At 39.9% G+C, this 20,376-nt stretch overlaps 1 protein-coding gene across 3 annotated transcripts in view; it reads left to right on the plus strand.

The window, feature by feature from the left end:
- The window catches only part of BRINP3 (BMP/retinoic acid inducible neural specific 3), a 198,537-nt gene that overhangs the window by 143,157 nt on the left and 35,004 nt on the right, over window positions 1–20,376 (plus strand). For all 3 annotated transcript variants that reach the window (XM_068199476.1, XM_068199474.1, XM_068199475.1), the window contains one exon: window positions 18,569–18,791. In XM_068199476.1, coding sequence (XP_068055577.1) covers window positions 18,569–18,791 — 223 coding nt within the window. The remainder of the gene's footprint in view (window positions 1–18,568; window positions 18,792–20,376) is intronic.

Below are 20,376 nucleotides of genomic sequence, written 5' to 3' on the forward strand. Positions count from 1 at the left end.
CAAACCCTTTCTTAGCCTAGATGTTACAAACTAGTCTTCAGAAAAAAATCTTGTCCCCTAATACAGACCTGTAAGACTTACTGGGTTCACTTGAGGCCATTCAGTGTCTGTGGGCAGGATTTAGTTTAAAGAGGAACAAGTAAATACTCTATTTAAGATGCTTTGTTTATTCTCTGTGTTATCTCTCCTCCTGTCTGTTCAAGATAAAACAACTGAGGAATGTTTTTTTTTTTTTTGAAGAAAGGATGAGAGGGCTAGGGCTGTTCAGCCTGCAGAAGAGAAGGCTCAGGGACAATATATAAATACCTGAAGGGAGGGTGCAAAGAGGACAGAGCAAAGCTCTTTTTAGTGGTGCTCAGCGACAGGAGAAGGGGAAATGGGCAGAAACTGGAACACAGGAGGTTCCCCCTGGTCACTAGGAATCAGTTTTTCACTGAGGGTGACCTAGTGTTGGCACAGGGAGGTTGTGGAGCCTCCATTCTTGGACTTCTCCAAAGGCTGACTGGCCTTGGTCCTGGGCAGCTGGGTCTAGGTGGCCTTGCCTCAGCAGGGCTTCAGAGCAGGGGTTCTTCCCCATCTCAACCATTCTGTGATCAGAGAATTGTCCTGGTTTCCACACAGGAATGCTCTGGTCTGCAGTCTGGGCCTGCTGGCAGTGACAATCATCTTTGAGCCACTCTGGCTGTTGCAAGTTACGTGACCAAGCACATCCCGGGTCAGAAAGTGCTGTTTATCTTTATGTGCAGACTGCATTTCATTCAGGATCTTCTGGCACTTTTAAACTACTCAAATCCCATTTTGGAGGATGTGCAGCAGTATGTTATTTATCTCTCAGTAAATTTGGCTGCCTTTTTCATTTCTCTTGCTGCCCTTCAGCAATAAATATTTGATCACCATTAGCTCAATGAGATTTGTACAACCTCTTAGTGTCAGGTTATGTACTAAGATCTTAAAAAAAATAATAAGAGCTTCTTCAAATTGTTTACTCTGAACCATCTGCTTATCCTTTATCAGATCTTGTGGCCTCCAGACTCTACTTCTACCCAAGAAAATGAGCAGCTGTTTCCTTATCCAAAAGATCCATACGAAAGCTGTTCAACCTTTATTAACAAATTTCATTAGCTTCTTGAGGCATTTGGCTGAATTACTGTTTAAGCAAAGTTCTCCCTGAGACCATCATTCAAAAATTCCAAGAAGCTGTGTTCTTACCACTAACACTAAAAATATCACCTCTAATGGAATCAAGCAGGGCTCCATTTACCTTTCCTGATGTGCATGAAAGTAGCCTTGCACTGGATTTTGTAGCCTGAAAGGACAACTAAAAGCAACAAACAAACTGGTGATCCAGTTTGACCTGCTGCTTTCTCAGGTCACTAAGTTTCCCAGAGATTCCAGGCTATGGAGTCCACCCACGTTAGATTAAAGCTGTGCAATCTTCTCGAGTGTCCCTGCAGCCCTCCTCACCTTGTCAGTGTTCCATTGTTCTTTAATATTGCCAATTTTCTTCTTCCCCTTCTTTCCCTCCCAATACAGGAGCAACTTCTTGTCCAGGTGCTTCTCCTACCTCATCTCAGTGAACTTCACCTTTCTATTTCAGGAAAAAGGTTTGACCTAAGCACTTGGATGTAATTTCCTTCCCTCAATAAAGAGTGTCAAATATTCCTTGAAAAAATTCTCACATTTTGGAGGTAGGCGGGACTTCCACAGCTTATGGTTGGAGCAGTGTTGAAGGTGGTGCAGATAAAAAAATTGCTGTGTTACACATCACTGGTTTGGGAAAATTTTGAGACTGTTAAAGAGTTAATATACAAAGAAACTAATTCTGATATACAACACTGAATGGCAATTTAGCATGTTCCAGAGATCATGATCCACTGCTCTAAAACACAGGAAAGTCAAGAAGACCCCCAAAACCATCCACAGGCTCTGGATTCTGATAACAAGGATAAGAACCTGATCACACATTTCCTGTGCCATAATCTTGGTGTGGTTGGCTGCTGAGTATCTTTGGAAATCTGAACACTCCATTTAAATAACAGCAATTTTCTTTTAAGGTGATCTGGCAGTTGACATTGAAAAAAAAATTGTAGCAATCTCTGTAGTGTCAGTTCATTTTTTGGAATAAAAACGCTATCAAAATAAATAAGGACATGATAGTAGTGTTGCTCACACAATAGAAAATGGCAAAATTGCATTTTCATAATTCCTTTTTTTTTAATCACTAGCATTTATGAGACCTCCTGGAAATATGAAAGTAAAATCTTCCATCAAGCATTTATTTTCACATATCTGACATGCAATGGCAGCTTGTTGCCTTCTCTCTGCATATTTCACAATATACTTAGCAGTGGATTTTTCCCCCATTGAATGCAACAAAAACCCTTTTGGAATATTTCCTTGGAAAGCACAGGATCAGGGGATGTATAATAAATAATATTATACATAATTTCAAAGTAGCTTTGAAACAACAAACCCATTCTTTTAAACATTTAGTTTAAATACCAGCTAAGATGGAAGGAAAGAGCACACCCACCACAAACTGGACAGAAATTTGACTGTCACAGCTGAGCTCAAAGGTGATTCGGTGAAGCACTGAAATATGTGCCTGCGTGAATGATTTGAAGTGTTTGAGGAAGTTAAGATAACATTTTTTAAACTATTTGTAGTCCATTAACTTCAGTGATTTGACTTGAATGTCCAGCAGAAGCTTTAGAGGAGCAGAGCCAGAGCCATTGAGGCCCTTGAAGGGTTTGACCACAGAACACAAACACTGCTCACTCCAACAGACACATTGGACACGGACAGAATTAATCAAAAGTCACCTTGCAAATATTTTGAAGTGCATCTGTCTACAGCTTTCAATGACAAACAACTTCTCAAAATGTCGAGTTTGATTTTTTCCAGTCACTTCTGTATCTGCTTTGCAGAGATAATTCAAAAGGTAAATTTCAGTATCACAGAAAGTGCAAGTGATGAAAGTACAGCCAAAGTAAATTGATATTAACTTCCACATTAGTATTTGCTGAAACTATTTTTCATTGTCCATCCATCTGCCGTCACTGCTTTGATTGCAAATGCTAACAGAAATGAATTGCTGGTGCAAGCTATTCTTAAATCCCTGGTTTCACTGGATTTGGATTTCATGTCTAATGCATTCCATAATTCCCTAATAACTCTGGGATGTCTTGCTATTGAGCATTCGTTACCCTTTACATGTACAGACTTAAAATCATCTGAAAAAATGCAGTTTTGAAAGGTTCACCTGAAAATGAGGTGTGAACCTCAGTTAATACATAGCACTGCATAGATGTTAACAAAGTTTTTTTGTTTGCTCAGCAGAGATTGCTTTGGAGACTTTGGAGTCCTGTTCCTCAGTTCAATTATATTTTTCCCTTTCTTTACAGTGATTGAATTAATGATGTTCCCAAAATCCCTTGTATAAAAGAATTGGATTTAAAGTGCTGGAGAAAGTGGATTCTAATAGAGGAGATGATAAGCTTATTACTGAATTAAAAATCAGTAATACTGAAGATGAGGAAGTCCAACCATTTCATTATTTTTTGGGGGGTAGCATTTGCATCCTATATAATTACTTTTATGCAAAACCTACAGAAAGTAATAGGAAAGATCATCTCCAGCATTCCATAATCTGCAGTGAGATTTAGAGAATTATCCATTTAATAGTGCCATGAATTTATATCTCCATTTTCAAAACTGCAAAATGTGGAAAGTCACCATACACCTTCCTAACTCTCGCTTCTCCTTCAGCTCATATTTTCCCAAATGAAGTAAGCCCATGCTGCAAAATACCAACTTAGGAACAAGAAAGGCTCTTTCCACTCTTTCCATCACATCTGTGGAACTGGTTTAGGAAAGCCAAGCACAACAAAAGATTGACCAACCCTTTGTGGTCACACACTGTGTCTGTATAAAACAGGACCCTGCCCTCACTCCTGGCTTCCAAACGGTTCCACTGTTTATTGTGGAGCACCCTGATCCCTGTTTTCACACTGAAAATTGCTCCAACAGCCAGGCTGCAAACTTGTAAAACACAGCAAAAGCAAAGCCGGAAATAAACATTGGCTCACACCTGGAAGTGCAGGTGCTGAGGGGAGAATTCCTTACACTCCCCTGCCAGCCTCATGTGCTTGTTACAGATGGACAGCACTGCCTTTGTGATTGCTGAGGCTGTAAAGAAGCTACAAAATAGGAATTCCGAGATTGTCCCAACATCAGGGACAGTCCAACAGTCAATCAATACACCCAGCCATAGCAAGTGATCATATTTGACCTCAAAAACTACACAAAACTCTTAGTACTTCTTAGAAAAGAGAATTATAGTCATAATTCTTGCATGTAGATACTCCTAGATGCTGAGCACATAGCAATAAAGAGTGATACGTCTGTTGAGTTATTTTTTCATCCACTTTTTTTGTAGCAATCAAAAAATAACAGATACAGCTGGACTTACTTAATTTGCTTAAAATATATTGATGCTTTGAGACAGCAGGTGCAAAGCTAGGCAGTTAAACAAAATATAAAGTTATATCTTTAACTTAGATTTGAATAGACTAGATTTCAACCTAGAAAAAAAGTAATGTAAATAAATTTGAATAGATTGTCCAGTGCTGAAGACAGAAACCTTCTGTGATGCACAGAATACATTATGAGGAGAGTCAAAGACAAATTCAAATCTTCAAGATCAAATGTGAATCACAACATAAAGACACAGGGGGCAAGAAGTCTGCACCATCAGATAAGTACTAGCTTTTTCACCATTTCATACACTATTGTTCTGGTATCACCGTAATTATGGATTATATTAATATTTCCTGACAGTGCATTAAGGAATGCAACCGGTGGAGCAGTCTTCTCCTCCTCTTCTCAGACAAGCATTTTAAACTATTGCTGTCATGTTCTTCTTGATGGACAACTCCAGAAAAGCTGCAGCAAATCTGCATTCAGCCTGTGAAATTTAATCTTAAAATCCCCCTATCTAGTCAGAAAAATCAAGTGTAATTCTGTTTGCCATCCCAATAAGGCTCAGATTTTTGCTATTCCTGTGGCACCAATTCTTTCTTAAAACTTCTTTAACAGAAGAGGACACTGTGGGATTCCTTTTTATTGCCTCTCTCTGCATCCAAATCAAAGTCACCTGGCTGACAAGTACAAAAGGTAATTCTTCCCAGCAGCCAGGCTTGTAGATTGACATCATGGAGACACTGACCTGGGTCCCAGCCTTCTTCCTTCTTACCAGCAGTGATAATGACAACCCTGAGAGCTAAAAAATGCCCTCAATGACTCCTGTGTAAAATACAGTGATGTTGTCTTAAAAAATTTCAGGCTGTCATTTAATCTCTAGCTAAAAATTATCTTGGCATTCATAGTGTTTGCTATGGTTCTTCTGCTACAGGAGAAGAGAAAATAACCACCTCCTGCCCCCTAAAAAAACCCAGAAAAGCTCTCCCCCAAAAAAGGCCAACAAAAATCCCTCAAAGAGAAACTACATTGTAAGACAGACATTTTAAAACATGTACCAAATGTCTCATTTATACCTGTTTCAAATTACTAAAAGGAAGTAAAAGGGCAGAAGGTAACTGCAGGCATAATTTTGAAATGTCAGTTTAAACAGAGATGTTGTGTTGTCCACTCTGATCAGAAGAAACTTATTGCATTTATAATGGAGAAAAGATGCCTAGAATGATCTTCAGACTCAGTGTTGAGATTCCAAATCCTAAATAACGTCACAAGATGGCAAGGTTTGACTTGGCATCACAGACAGACTATAAATTCATAGGCCCACTCCATCATCTGCAGTGAAGGCAGTTTGCACTGGAAGTCCTGACTTAGCCCAGTGACATATTCCTGCTTTTCCAGCTGCAGTGATTCAATTTAAATGCACGTAAAATGAGACTAAAAATGAAATCTGGAATTCAAACGGAATGCTGGAGGATTTCTTCAATTTATAGAAGCCACAAATCTAACCTTGCTGTCTGATGAGCTTTGTTTTGGTGGGTTTGGGGGATGCCCCTCCAAGGGTCCTTGCACAGAGCCCATCCCAGATGTGCCTGGGTCACTCAGCAGTGTCTGTCCCTCTCTGCTGACCAGGACAGACCCATTGCCATGCAAAGTGAGTCCCATCTGAAATCTTAACTGAAAGACTCCTTGTGAACAGTCTGAACTGACTCACTGGCAGCTGAAGGTGCTTTTTAATCACAGAGAATAAAGACTGCAATCAATATGGTTCAAACTATTTGCCCCTGAGCAGTGGAGCGGTGGTTTGCTTCCAAACACTGCTTCCAGCCTCAGGCTCAGGGCCAGGAAAACTTAGCCCCCTGAGTTCTTGATACAATTATTGTTTTCTCTATTATCTTGCAGGGGTGTTAATTTGCCTCCCAGTAATTAACTTCCCTCTGTGGTTGTCAGGAAGTTTAATCAATAACACGAGCAGATACACCAAGCTGCCATTCTGTCTGTGACCAATGCTCCCCTCCCAGCTCTTCCACCCCTGTGGAGGTGTCACTGTTTTAGTAAAATGAACAGGTGGGATGTGCATAATGTCTTTGGAGGGTCAGTGTCTAAATTGTCCCTGTCCTTCTTCAAAAATGATGGTACAGCTGATATAATTGCCCCTGTTCCAAAACTAAAAGCATTATACAACTCCTGCTAAAGCTGCACCTGGCAAATCAACTTATTAAAGTTTTATGTGGCACTGCACCCTGAGATATTTCAAACACTGTGATGACATTGTAATAAGAGGAGGAGCAGAAGGCTTGATCTAATATAATTCTACTTATGTCCACCATGTACAGGACATAATGTAATTCCCTTCAAAGCTAGTGACAAAATCCTCTCGTTCTTGGTGGAATTCCAACCTGCCTTGGCAGCTTTGGGCTTTCTTTATTAAGAGTGATGTCACTCTGTGGCCTCTCTTTTCTTCTAGGGCAGTGTTGTCTGTTCTGATTCATAGCTTCTTAAATCTTCTCCTGGAACAGCTTAACACTGCTTATTTACTTCAATGTGTTTTCCAAGAACATTTTTCAGTTTCACTCATTCTCTTCCCTCCTTTATTCCTCCTGTGAGTCATTCCATGTTTATTTACCCTACCCAGTTTTCAAACTGTAGGAGTTGCCAATTACCTTCAACTAAGGTAAATTTTGGACTGACAGAGGTTATATCTATATCTATCTATATCTATCTATCTATATCTATCTATATCTATATCATCTATATCTATATCTATATCTAATCTATCTATATCATCTATATCTATATCTATCTATCTATATATCTATATCCATATCATCTATATCTATATATCTATATCATCTATATCTATATCTATATCTATATCTATTAAGGAATATGTCTTATGCATTAAGTGAATTTATAGTTCTATAGAAAGATAATAAAGCACTTTGGGACATCCATGTTGCAGGATTACTTCTAAACCACACTGAAGTCATAAAAATGTTTATCAAAAAAACCCCAAATAACCTGTAGATAAATTTTTGAGACATTTTTCTTGAAAGTTTACTGTGACTTCCAAGGAACATCCCTTTGAAGGGGAGAGATAGAAATATTTTAAGGAGTAATGAACCAAAATCAAACCTGACAGGATGGAGGAAATGCCTTTCAAACATTGGGAGTTACAGAGACAGCTGTGGAGTCTGGCTTTTTGGTTTCTGGAAAGGGAACTTGCTGTCCGGGTCATATTTAGATTGCAGTAAGAAACATGTTGCTTCGTTGTAGGAAATGTGGGCCCTTCCAGCTCGTAGCAGAGTCCAGGCAAAGTTATCTCCTGCCCAGCAGAACTTCTGAATTAATCCACTATTTATAGGATGATATTCTGGTTTCACTACCAATTTTGACTGAAATTATTTCACCTTTATGTGGCCCCAGGAGACTTTCCAGCCTTGTGAGAGGAGGATTTTTGGTTTCGTGTTGCTATGACGGGCTGACATTACTAGCATTAACTCTACAACATACACATATACATGTGTTTGTATATTCATACACATATCTAATATCAATCACAGAACCACAGAGTCATTAAGGTTGGAAAAGACCTTTAATATGATCAAGTCCAACCACCAACCAGCACCACCACCCTGTTGTCCAAACATTTTTAAAACGCTTCCAGGACTGCTGAGTCCACCACTGCCCTGGGCAGCCTGTTCAATACTTGACAACCCTTTCCATGAAGAAATTTTCCTTAATATCCAATCTAAAGCTTCTCTGGTGCAACTTGGCACCATTTCCTCTGATCACTTTTAACATTTACAAGAGGTTCCTCAGAATTATGTATATAAATGGCTGACCAGAGGATCTCTGTTCCCCACCAAATCCACCTTCATGCTGACACTTATCCCTGTTCTTTCCTTCTTGCAGAGCACAAGGATGAGAGGAGCTATCCTTGCAGCATTCCTCACTTCTAAAAGAAATCAACCAAACCACTCCCCCCACCCCTCCAAATCTGCCCCACTGCCAGAATCATCCAAATTTGCTTCCCTGAGGTTTCTGTAGCAGTTGGATTGTTCCTCTTCAAATAGTTTGTCCAAAAGGAAGTGTGGACCTCCTTTCCTCCTTGAAAAACAGAGGCCATGTCTTGCAGGAAACACACATTTCTTCCCTTCCCTTTGTCCTTCAGAAAGTTTAAAGGAGAAATCCTTTGCTTTGGAGAAGGAAATATTTTAATTATCAGGAGAGCTGGCTGATTTAGCCTAAATTGGAGGGAGAAGGGGAAGGAAAATTCAGATTTACTGTCTCTTCTCTGAAGAAATAAGGTTGTTTCCAGCTGTACTCTTCTGCTTCTTTGAATTGGATTATTTTCAAACATATATTTCTTGGAACACAGCTGCTACTTCTTTGACAAATTGAGTAATGCATCACGAAGAACTAAAATTCATGGCAACATAAAAACAAATATATGTTCATTTTTAGCACTTTGTTTTCTCCAGGCTTCTGCATCATGGTGGGATATTTTAAAAAACATCTATCTTTTATAAATCTCTTTAATAACATCTACACAATATTGAGGCAGCACTTTAATGAACAGCAATCACATCCAACCATTTGAAATGTGGGTCCCATGGTTTATATCCTCTCAGACTTCCAGCTTTGTGCTTTCAGGTCTTGATTTACAGCTGACAATGGTATTTGACTCACCATCATATTTATTGCCCTGATTAAAATTTAAAAAAACATTGTTATGGAATAGGAATGATAGCAGTGGTGGTCACACTGTTGGAGCAGCAACAGGTTTGCACAAACAATACAGTAAAATGTGTGATAAAATGGGAATTAGGAGATCTTCCTTCCAGAACTCTTACCCCTTACACTAATTGCAGCTCCCACTGAGCTCCAAGGAGGGTGCAGTTTCCTGGGACAATAGGCAAAATTATTTTTATTATTTGTAATAAATGGCAACAATTAAATCTGGGGTCTGTTGAGCTGACTGCCCTATAAAGATATAAGAGCCAGGCCTCTCTGAAGAGCTTGCAGTTTAAACAGAAAGGTCTGTTGAAGTGTAGCAGAAATTAAGATTTATATATAGGATGCTACAAAATATAAAGACAGCTACTTTGAATAAAACCACCAGGAATAATCTTTGAGTAAGTGCAAAATTTGTTGTTGTTGTTCTTGTTTTTGGGGCTATTTTTTTGTTTGTTGGTTTGTTTTTTTAAAATTTTAAAAATATTTTTTAGGATTGCAGTAAAGCGTTTAACTTTCATTTTGAAATGTTTATTAATTTTAAAAATTCTTTTGCTTCATAACTTTGATGTTATAATATGAAACTAAAAGTTGACTTAACAATAAAAAAATTTATATTCCATCAAGGTGAAGTATTTTGACTGATTCAAAGCAAAGTAAAAGAGGAAAACTTTGCAATATTCCTTTTAAAGGATTTCAGAGGAATTAGAGGCATTTGGAAAATTTTAGAAAATTTATAAAAATTTAAGATTACTTTAGAATTCTAAAAATCCTTTCAGCTTTTCTTGCACAGTTCTACTTAAGAGCCTTTTTGGTGATGACATGAGTATTTTTAGCAGCTTTCCTTGGCTGTTGTGAGATGGCAGTCTTCTTTCCAACTCCTAACCTGTAAGAAAAACCAGTAAGTATTTATATTAAATAATAGTCTTGTTTCCAGCACCAGCAGATAATCAGCCCTGAAATGGACACACAGCAGGGCTGGCTGACTTTGCTGCTCTGTGTCACTGTTTCTGTAGGGAAATAAACTCCTGGAGCTACTAGAGATATTTCCTAAGGTTTTTTTCAAGGAGAGCTTCTGGTCTGAATATTCTTGTTGGTTGTGATTGTCACTGCTTTCCCTTATGCTACATTATCTGTTTACTTTGGCTTGCTGATAGAAGGAATTGTGCCAAAGGAAGGCTGGAGTCCTATTAAAACCAGGTGTAGGCAAATGATTAGCAGAGACAAGGAGACAGGTTACTTTGAAGGAAAAACACAACAGGAACGAACTAAAAGTGCAGTTGATTTTTTTTTTTTAATTTAATGTAAAGTTTTGAGTTCCTTAAGTAGATTTTCATCTGTTGGGCAGTAATCTGGAACGGCATTATTGCAGGCACATACCACTGGAAAATCATCTCATGGATGGGAGGGGGAATGGCAGAATTGGGAATGCATCAGGAGTCACACAGGTTCAGGCCTGTGAGGAAAAGGGTTAGAGGGTCACACATCCTATCTGAAAACTGGTGGCAAGTTCAATAGAGCCAGGGTCTGTCCCAGGACTTGTTCTCTTTACTTTCTTCAGCAATGACTTGGAGAAAGTGCCCTGTCATCAAGTTTGCAGGTGCTGCCAGTTTGAAGGAGTGAGACAGAAATCTTCAGGGTCAGGGCTGGCATACAGGGGGAGCTGGACAAACTGGTGGATCAGGACAACAAGGACCTGGTGAAGTTCAACAAGGCAAAAAGAAAAATCCTTCTCTGGACAGGCAGAGCATTAGCTGGGCTGGATCTGCCTGGCCAGGAGCAGTCCTGCTGGAAGTTCCCGGGGCAGAGGGTGAAGTGGCCTGACAGCACCAAGGCCACATTGTGGGTGCTACAAAGGAGGGACCAGGAGATCAAGGAGGGGATTAGCCTCAGTACTTTTTGGACCACATTCAGATGCTGCATCTACTTTTGGGCTCCACAGTACAGGAAAGACATCAGGAAGCTGGAGTGTGGTCAGGAATGTCATCAGAGAGGTGGGGGCTGGAGAAGCTGCCTCGAGAGGAGAGGCCCCAGGCATGAAGACCTCAGAGAACACAGAGCAGCCACCTTGTCTGCAGGGAGGGGAAAGAGAGCCAGGCTCTGTGTGGAGAGAGACAACAGGCATCAAGTGAAACAAGAGATTCACACTGGGGATATGGAGAAATTTATTCCCCATAAGGGCACTTGAGCCTTGACTGCAGCAAATTCCAAATCCTGACTGGAACAAGTTCTGTGAAAGTTAATCTGATGTCAGAGTTGACATGCTTGAAGCACAAGATCATCTCTCCTTGGACTACAGACTGCCCAAGGAAATAAGAAGTCTGACTTAACATCTGATCCCAGAACTCTGGCTGAAGAAGCGAGCTGGCTTCCTGAAGGAGCAGTGCTTTGTACAGAGGAGTGATCATTTGCAATTCACAACATGAGAGTGAGAAAAGAGGAAATGCAGTGGAGAACAAGAATTCACTTGAGCTAATTTTGAAGCTGTCTGCAGCACTCTGACTTGGAGCAGCACATCAGTCGATATCATTGCTTGTTCCGACACCATCACACCCTCATGTGTTAAAGACCAGTTGATTTTTGCTAGTTTGCCTTAATCCCACTGTAACATTTTGTCAGAGCCAAAGGAGAACAGTTTTTGCATGAGGTATTACTCACTTCTAGACTGTGATGGCAGAATTTTAATACCTCTAGAGCAAGTTAAAGAACTTGACTAAAAAAGAGCATGTGTGTACAAATGACTGATGTACAGATTTTTAAGGGAGAAAAGAGTTTCCTTAGAGCCTCATTTAGAGAAATGACAAAACAGCCCATTACAATTGCTCTCTAATGGTAGATTTTGACATGATAATGTCAAAAAAGGGTTTTTCTCCTACACACATATTTTTACTGAACTTTGTTAAATGAAAAAACCTCTAAAATCCAAATCCTTATTACTATTAGAAAATACATAGGCTACATAAAATTGAATAGTATGTTTCAGTCAACAAAAGATTCTTACATTTTTTCAGTTATTGTCAGGCTGCTTTTGCCCAGAAAACATAATTGCTTTTTTAGGGTTTAAATATTGTTTAAAAAAATTAAAATTGATTTTGGGTAGACGATGTAATCCACAATTAGACAGGATTATATATTTACTGAAGCACTATGCTGTAATTTCCAAAGCTGAAAGTTTTGTTTCCATAAGATTATATTATTTCATTTGGGATATAATGGCTCATCAGAAAATATGACATTAAATTAAACAACAGAATAATGCTTGATGGCATGTCATGTCCCCAGAAACTGCCATTTCTGGAGACTGAGAGAAGGTGGCTGAAATTTCTTGTGAGTTATTTTGCTATGAAACAATTTTTTCCTTAGCATATCACCAAATGCAGATTCTTTTCAAACTGTCCTTTATGCTCTTCTAAATTGTACATAGATTTTCACCTCAATTACTGTCACGTGTATGTTGTCATCTATTTCAGCCATAATAAGAACCAGCAGGGGAAAAAAACCTGGTATTCTATTTCCTTTGGTAAAAATCCATGTCAAATTTGAATTTTCTTATTTACTTAGGAGTTCTGGTGTTCCATAAGCACATCTCTGAGACTTCCCTAGGCACAAGCCATGGCTCAAAGGAGCTGCTGTTTTGTCCCCCTGCTCCTGCTGCCGTGACTGCAGAGGCTCAGGCTCTTCCCTGCCTTTGTGCAGAGCATGTCTGGGCTGTGAGGAGGAAATTGCTCCAACGTCCTTAGTCCTGAACCAATCTCTGTTACTCTGACTGGGGAAACAGTGCCTATATGATTTAAGAGGAAATTTCAGGAATGACAGTTTCAAAGCTCAGTCCTGGACTTGCTCTGTTTACTCTAAAGGAAATAGGAGACAAAAGTGCAGTGGTAAAATTTGGTATTTTCATATTTCCAGTGTGACACTGCTGTCAGATGTCAGCCTGCAGCACCTCTAATAATGTGGTGTTCTGGTTTGAAGGCAAAACCAGTGAGAGACTCCAAGTCAGAATTACAATTTATTAGGAAAAAGGAAAAGAAGCAAAATACATGCAATAATACAAAAGAAAAACCACTGACAGAGTCAGAATACAGCCTGACACCCCTTTAGTCAGGGTGTTGGTAGTAGTCCAAATTGGAATGGCTGCAGTCCTCCTGGAGTGTCAGGTGTGGTTCTGTTGGAGCAGTGATCCTATAGAAGGGTGTAGTCTTCCTCTGAAGGTCCAGTGGAAAAACCCAGCTGTTCCTCTTGGGAACCAGGGGAGAAGGCTGAGTCTGGTGTCCCAAAAACTCAGATTATATCCAGGTAGGAATGCTTGGCTCCTCCCTCTGGGCAGAGCACACAGTGACATTCAATGGCCCGTTATCAGCAGATGTCTGCCCTGAGAGAGGATTGACTGGTTGTGGAAGAGAGAAGGAAAACTGCCCACTTAACAGAAGACAACTGCCATACAGATGGCAAATGGAATACATCTTGCCTTGCAATCTGGGACTCCTGCTGTTCTAAATCCCCAAGCAGGTATAAATCCATTAACTTCCAAGGATCCCTCCACAAGGGATCTTAGGAAACAAGCAAACGCAAGATATTTTGGCAGCCTGGAGAAGTTCCACAAACCACTCAAATAAACAAAACCAGAACTGTGCTGTGTAGGTGGGACAGTCTTGTGCAAGCCTTGTAGCAATTAACCAGGGAAAATCAAAATATTCACAGCAGAGAGATCAGGGTTCCTGTTCTCTTCCAACAGATATGAGGTGCTGGAATCTGAAATGCAGGGAACTCTCAGAACTTTGGGCCTGTAAGCCAAAGTTTAGGATTAAACACAGGATTTGATCTGAGACCTTGGAAAAGGCTTCCAAACTTAGGTGCTAGAAGCAAGAATGTGGATTTATAGTTTAGAGCAGAGACATGTTAAGCTAAATAAAAGAAAGTTTAGAGTTTTAGAGTTTAAGATATAGAAATAAAAGTAGTCACAAAGGTAAACAAGGAGTTCAGAATGCAGTACTGTAAATTTGTTTGTCATAACATAATTAGCTAAGAAAGCTTACACTGTAACATAAATCCATAAGATGAAATATTTAAAGATAAGTCAAAAACATAAATATCCTTGTTAGTAGTGTTTTATTTGTCAACAAATCCTTAAAAAGTCATGTAATAAGAGTCTTGTGACCTTCTGAACCATGCTCTAAAGATGTGAGCTGAACTTACCCTTCCTACTTATGTAGAAGAAAATAAACTACATCATCAAAAACAACTCAGAAGCCCCATCTCTAACTCATTCAAAACTCCTTCACAAATCCCCAGAAGCAGGCACCTTTTTCCCTTGCAGCAGAGCACTGTCAGATCCTTGGATGAGGCTTCCTGGATTTTTCTGGCCTTTGCCAGCTCTGTCTGCAGAGTGGTAACCACTGCACCCAGCACTGAGCCCTGCTCTGACACTAAATAACACTGAGGATCCAATTTACATCTCTGAAGCTCTAGGTATTTCTCACAGCCTAAATATGTCTGATATTCACCTGATTTCAGCAGGAATGTTTGCTCCCATTATGATATTTCTCATTTATTCTTTCCCACTGAAATATGGAATGCCATTTCCATCTCCAGGCACTGTTGACACAAGGAAGATTTACCTGGCAGAAAGGAGAAGTGGAAAGAGACACAACCAGCCAGAAAATGAACTTGCTTGACCCAGCACTGCATATAATGTTTTACCTTTTTTACCTTATTTGCAATTAATTAAGAATACATAAAATTATATTGAGTGTGAAAATCACACATGAAAATAAAAAGGAAGATCTGTAACCAGATTTTACGTGGTATCAAGAATCATGGTTGGATTTTTGGGGTTTTCCTGTGCAGGGCCAGGGGTTGGATTCGATGATCCATGTGGGTTCTTCCCAGCTCAGGATATTCCCTGATTTTATGAATTAAAGTATCAATTTCTGTGGCCCCTGGGACTGTAATACTGTCTGTTAATCCTCAGGAATGGCTGGCACAGTATGTTGATTAGAGTGTAATAGTTTAATCATCTCTCAGTGTTAGGAGTTCATGTTGTAGTTTCACAGATCATGAAATGTGTCTGTTTAAGATATGGGCACATTATCTTTTTTTTTTTTTTTTTTTTTTAGTGCAGCAGGCATTATGTAACCATGCTCATTTTATCTCTGTCTCTCCTCCACCTGCATTATGGAGCTCATTAGCAGGATCAGACAGGGCACAAAGGTAGTCAAAGATGATGTTTATTACAGGGAGAAAAAACCATTTTCTGATTGGAAATGCTGTTGCACTGCAAGCCGAGGAGCGTAAACCTTCCTTATCACTTCTAAACACTGCATGGAGCAGTTGTTAGCTGTAGAGATTAGTGCCATCGAGCAGAGGACAGCAAAGTGACAACATTCCTTAAATACGTGGTTAGAGCAATGAGAGGGCTGAAAAGGCATCCTCTGAGCCTGCTGTTTCCTGAGGGAGTTGCCTTTGTTTTGCTTCATGAAGCTAATTTTAAGGAGCTTTACCAGCTTTACCTCCAAGGAACAGAAGGGAAAAGAGGTCTTAGGAATTAAGCAGGTAGTCAGGAATGTGGCTTTGGGATTTCATCCCCCCCCAGAGGTGTCAGAGTCTATATTTATATACATATATACCCTCAGCTCTCTAAATCTGGTAGAATTTGACTGGTTTTTACAAGCTGCAGATCTGTACTTTGTACAGGACTTTGTATCAGCTCAGTTAACCTTACTTCCTATTACTTTTTTTTTTTAATTACCATTTTTAATATTTTTGTCTTTAGGCTTGTGAGGCTTTACCAAGCCAATGGGACAAGCCAGATATAACCTTCTGTCACACCTTCTGTGCAGACCTGGGAGGGACTGAGGGCTGGGAAGGGCAGTGTGAGGATATCACTGAGCTCAGGAAGGATCTAAACTCTCTGACACTGTCTTTGAGCTGTCAGTGAGTCAGGCATTCTTTTATTCTGGCCAGGATGTGCACTGGAAATCATTCCAACTACACATGTCCATTACAGGACTTTGCACATTCTGTACACTTACAGAAAACAAAGAATTCTTTGGTTCTGTGTTACACCATTCTTTTCATTAGTTAGTGTGTGATCTTCTATTGGATATTGATCCCTCTGCCTTTCATGCTCATTTGGTCCAGTTCTGTGGCTCCCTTAGCATTCTTCTCTCACAGAGAGAGACTCCAACTTTACCAAGGAGATTGTAATCAGATTAATGTCTGATTAATGTCTGATTACCTCCTCCATATTGTCTAGATTCCCAACACATAAATTTTAAAATCCCACAACTCCAAAAGTCCCTTTTTGTTTGTTGAAGTTTATCAGGCCCTGCCCAGCCTGACCCAAAGCCTTGGTGGTTTAAAGATTAAACCAACAACAGAGCCCAGCTCCCCTCCCCCTTGGCAAAGGGGAACAAACCCATGATTAAAGTTGCTTAAAACTAAAAAGAATGTTATGACATTTCCAAAAAGAAAACTGGGAAAGAGGACTGGGCTCTAAGAAACATAAACTAGAGAAGCTCGTTGCAGTGAGGGTTGGACTATAATTGTCCTTTCTGGCCCAAATTATTCTCTAATTCTAAGGAAGGAATAATTATCACTTGGGAAGGAGAAAACAGAACTGTCTATCCTATCCCAAAACGACACCAAGTGTCACAGAGATGCTCATCTGGTAATGAAGAATTTATTAAATATTCCCATTAATTCAAATTGTTAGCTGTACACCCAGGAATGAACATTCTTGCTGGACAGAGGATAAAAACCAACTTAGACAAGATTAAGGAAGGGAAAAAGCAAAAGATAAAAGGCTCCAAATAGTTGAAAGGATAAAGAAATAGTTCCTTTCCCACATGGCCTAAGGGCAGCACAGGGGCTGTGCAAAGACGAAGGCATGAGGGCAAAATGAACAACACATTCCCAGAGGAATTATTAAAAACATTTTATTAAACATAAAATCATCACAGAAAATACTCTGCTGAAGTGAGACTGTTGTATTCTATCACTGCCCTGTGTCCTTCAGGATGTGGTCAAGGGTCAGTAAGCTTATTTAGAAAATATCTTTGTCTCTCCATCCGTAAGAAAGAAAATATTTTTGCCTGCTTTGTGTAAAAATGTTAAAAAACCTAAACTAAAGCTAAACCAAAAGACTTGTTAACAAGGAAGTTAATGGAGTATTCTTTGATGTGAGTGAATGTTTACCCCAATCAATCCTCTTCCATGAGCAACCTAAAATTGCACCAATGTTAAATATTATGATTATTTTAGTTTGAAGAGGGAGGCTACTTCAGGCAGCGGGATCTTTGCTTTCACATAGTCTGCTGAAATATAAACTATACAAAAGGAGCATCTGGCAGGGTGAAAGCCAAACTGTGGGATGAGTGACTTCATTGCAGGAACGAGCTGAAAAAAAAAAAGGATTGTGAAGGGTGGGAGGATAGCAGCAGGCAGAAGGGCAGGCAGGGAAACATACTGATACACAAAAACAAGAAAGAAAAAGGATAAACATGTGCATTCAAGCGTGCCACTCATTCTCACATATTTCCCCAGTATCTGGAGCCTTTTTAATGGTAGTTTGTTTGGGTTCAGAAGTTATACATCATTCTACTTATGGAAACAGACTCCCTGATTCGTAAAACTCTGTTAATAAGATTCTGTCTGCACATCTTGTGTGGACTGAGCTACCAGAACGAGTCACAAAGCATGGCATGTTCACAGTAACAATGACCTTGTGATTGAAGAACTTCTTCCCGCCACTTTAGAGATAAAAAATAAGTTATATTGGGAACATTTTTAAGTGTCATAAAATTTTGAAGTACCATAAAATGCTTTGAAAGGCTCCATTTTAATTGTAAATACTTATGAAAGTCTAATTTAATGCCTTGTGTCGGGTGAAATAACATATATATAAGAGCAATGGCCTGTAAAATCACATTTACTTGCATGTCCTAAGTATTGGAATATACTTCTTTTAAGACAGTTTCTGATGTTCTTCAAATGAGTCAATAAACATTGATCATTAAATGCACATTTGCTTTCAGATCCCAGATTTGAAGGTAAGAAACTCTGATTCTTATTTAATCTTTGTATTACCCAGGCTGAGAAATAAGGACAACGCTTGCATTTGCTTTAATATTAATTAAAAAATTATATAAATTTTGGATTTTACTGGCTTTATTCTAATATTACCCATAAAAATGTAGTCATCTTTCTAGTTTCAAAGAGTTAAAATGCTCAATTCTAAAATTTCAAAAGATTGAGTCTATGAAAATTGGTTCTAGAAAAAAACAAATTAAAAGTTAATTTCTGCTGCAAGAATAACCATAGCCACATAATTAAAGACTATTATTTTTTTTTTCAGATGAATTCAAATTATTTATGAAGAGGCTGCCTATGAATTATTTCCTGAACACATCTGCTGTGATGCATTTGTGGACAATGGATTCTAATTTCCAACGGCGCTACGAGCAGCTGGAGAGCAGCATGAAGCAACTCTTCCTCAAGGCCCAGAGAACGGTGCACAAACTCTTCAGCCTCAGCAAGAGGTGCCACAAACAGCCCCTCATCCGCATGCCAAGGCAGAGGTAAGTGGCTTGGTTTGAACAGACAGGTGTCTCTTCAAGGAAGGCAGGAGCCTTCCCTGAAATGAAAATGTAAACCCCCTCCCTCCCAATTATTCTGGTTTTGAAATTAAAAGGCTCTCAGGCAAAGTTGTGAGAGTAGGAATAACAGTTCCGCACTAGGAAAATTTAAAATACAAATGCAACAGTACAAAAAAACAACACTGACAGAGTCAGCACAGGCCCTGGCACCCTGTGTGTCAGGGTGGTGGCAGCAGTCCCATTCCATGGTGGCTCAGCCCTCCTGCAGTGCCAGCTGTGCTTCTGCTGGAGCAGGGATCCTGCACAAGGGTGGAGTTTTCCTCTGAAGCTCCAAGGCTGCTGGAGATGGGCCTGGTCTTCCTCTGGGAATGTAGTGGGGAAGAAAGCTGCTCCTCTGGGAATGCAGTGGGGAAGAAAGCTGCTCCTCTGGGAATGCAGTGGGAAAAGTCTGCTGTGGTTTTCCAAGGTCAGATTGTATCCAGGTAGGAATGCTTGGCTCCTCCCCTGGGCAGAGCATCTCCCCATGGGATGATGGAATTTTCTCAGCCATGCAGGGACACTCAGTGGCCATGTACAGAAGAGATCTCCTGGAGGGAGGATTGGCTGTGGGAGAGATAAAGAAAACTGCCCAATGAGCAGAAGAGAACTGCCCCACCTCTAACAGATGGGAATAGAATACTGTCCCAGCTAAACCTGAGACAGTAAGGAGCGCTCTATGAAATCCTGAGAAATCCAAACATGGCACTAAAATCTCTTCAAGGCTGTGGAGGTGGGAATGGTACAGGCACAGGGTACAGTCCTCGTGTTTGTAGGAGTTGAATAGTCCCAGCTTGCAATATCACTGTTCCTATTTTCCTAAATACAGTGGGAAAGGTCAGAATAAATCCTGATTTGTTTGTGACTGTGTAGGATAGGAGGCGACTTAGAAGTGACACGAGCACAGATTCATCAACCCATTTGGTTTGCCTGTTTTACAGAGCCATGTTTTCCGTGGCACTTGTCCAGGTGTAACAGTGCCAAAGAATTGTGTACAGAATCCTGAATAACTGCTCTGGAGCAGGCACAACTGTTTTAGGAACTTTGTGGGTCATTATACAATATATACTACACACAATTGATTTCTCGTCTTGTTTGTCAAATATGAATTAGATTGGAAAAGATGCCTGAGGAAAGAAAATAGAAGAGTTTCAGTCCTTCCTAGAAAAAGAGAAAGATCCTGAAAGCCAGCTAATCAAATCTCTACATTAGCATAAAGTGGGCATACTTGATTCCTGGTCGAAAACTGCTTTGTTGAAATTAGTGCAATGACACTACTGTAAATCTGAAATGAATGAGCTTTTAAGGACATTGTTCTTCTGAGCACAAGCAACGTGGGATAGTCCAGTGACTCCTGCATTTAGCACGTTTCTCCATTGATTTTAAAGAAATCTAGTTTAGGTTCAGTGTTCCAGAACTGCCAGGGATACTTTACACTCCCCTGCTTTCGACTCTGCTGTTGCAAGCTCAAGCACCATCAATTCCTCTCTGCTTTTCGGTGGCCCTCCCCCTACTTTCAGGAGGCTGTGCT

The sequence above is a fragment of the Anomalospiza imberbis genome, chromosome 9, assembly GCF_031753505.1.
Source record: "Anomalospiza imberbis isolate Cuckoo-Finch-1a 21T00152 chromosome 9, ASM3175350v1, whole genome shotgun sequence".
NCBI lineage: Eukaryota > Metazoa > Chordata > Aves > Passeriformes > Viduidae > Anomalospiza > Anomalospiza imberbis.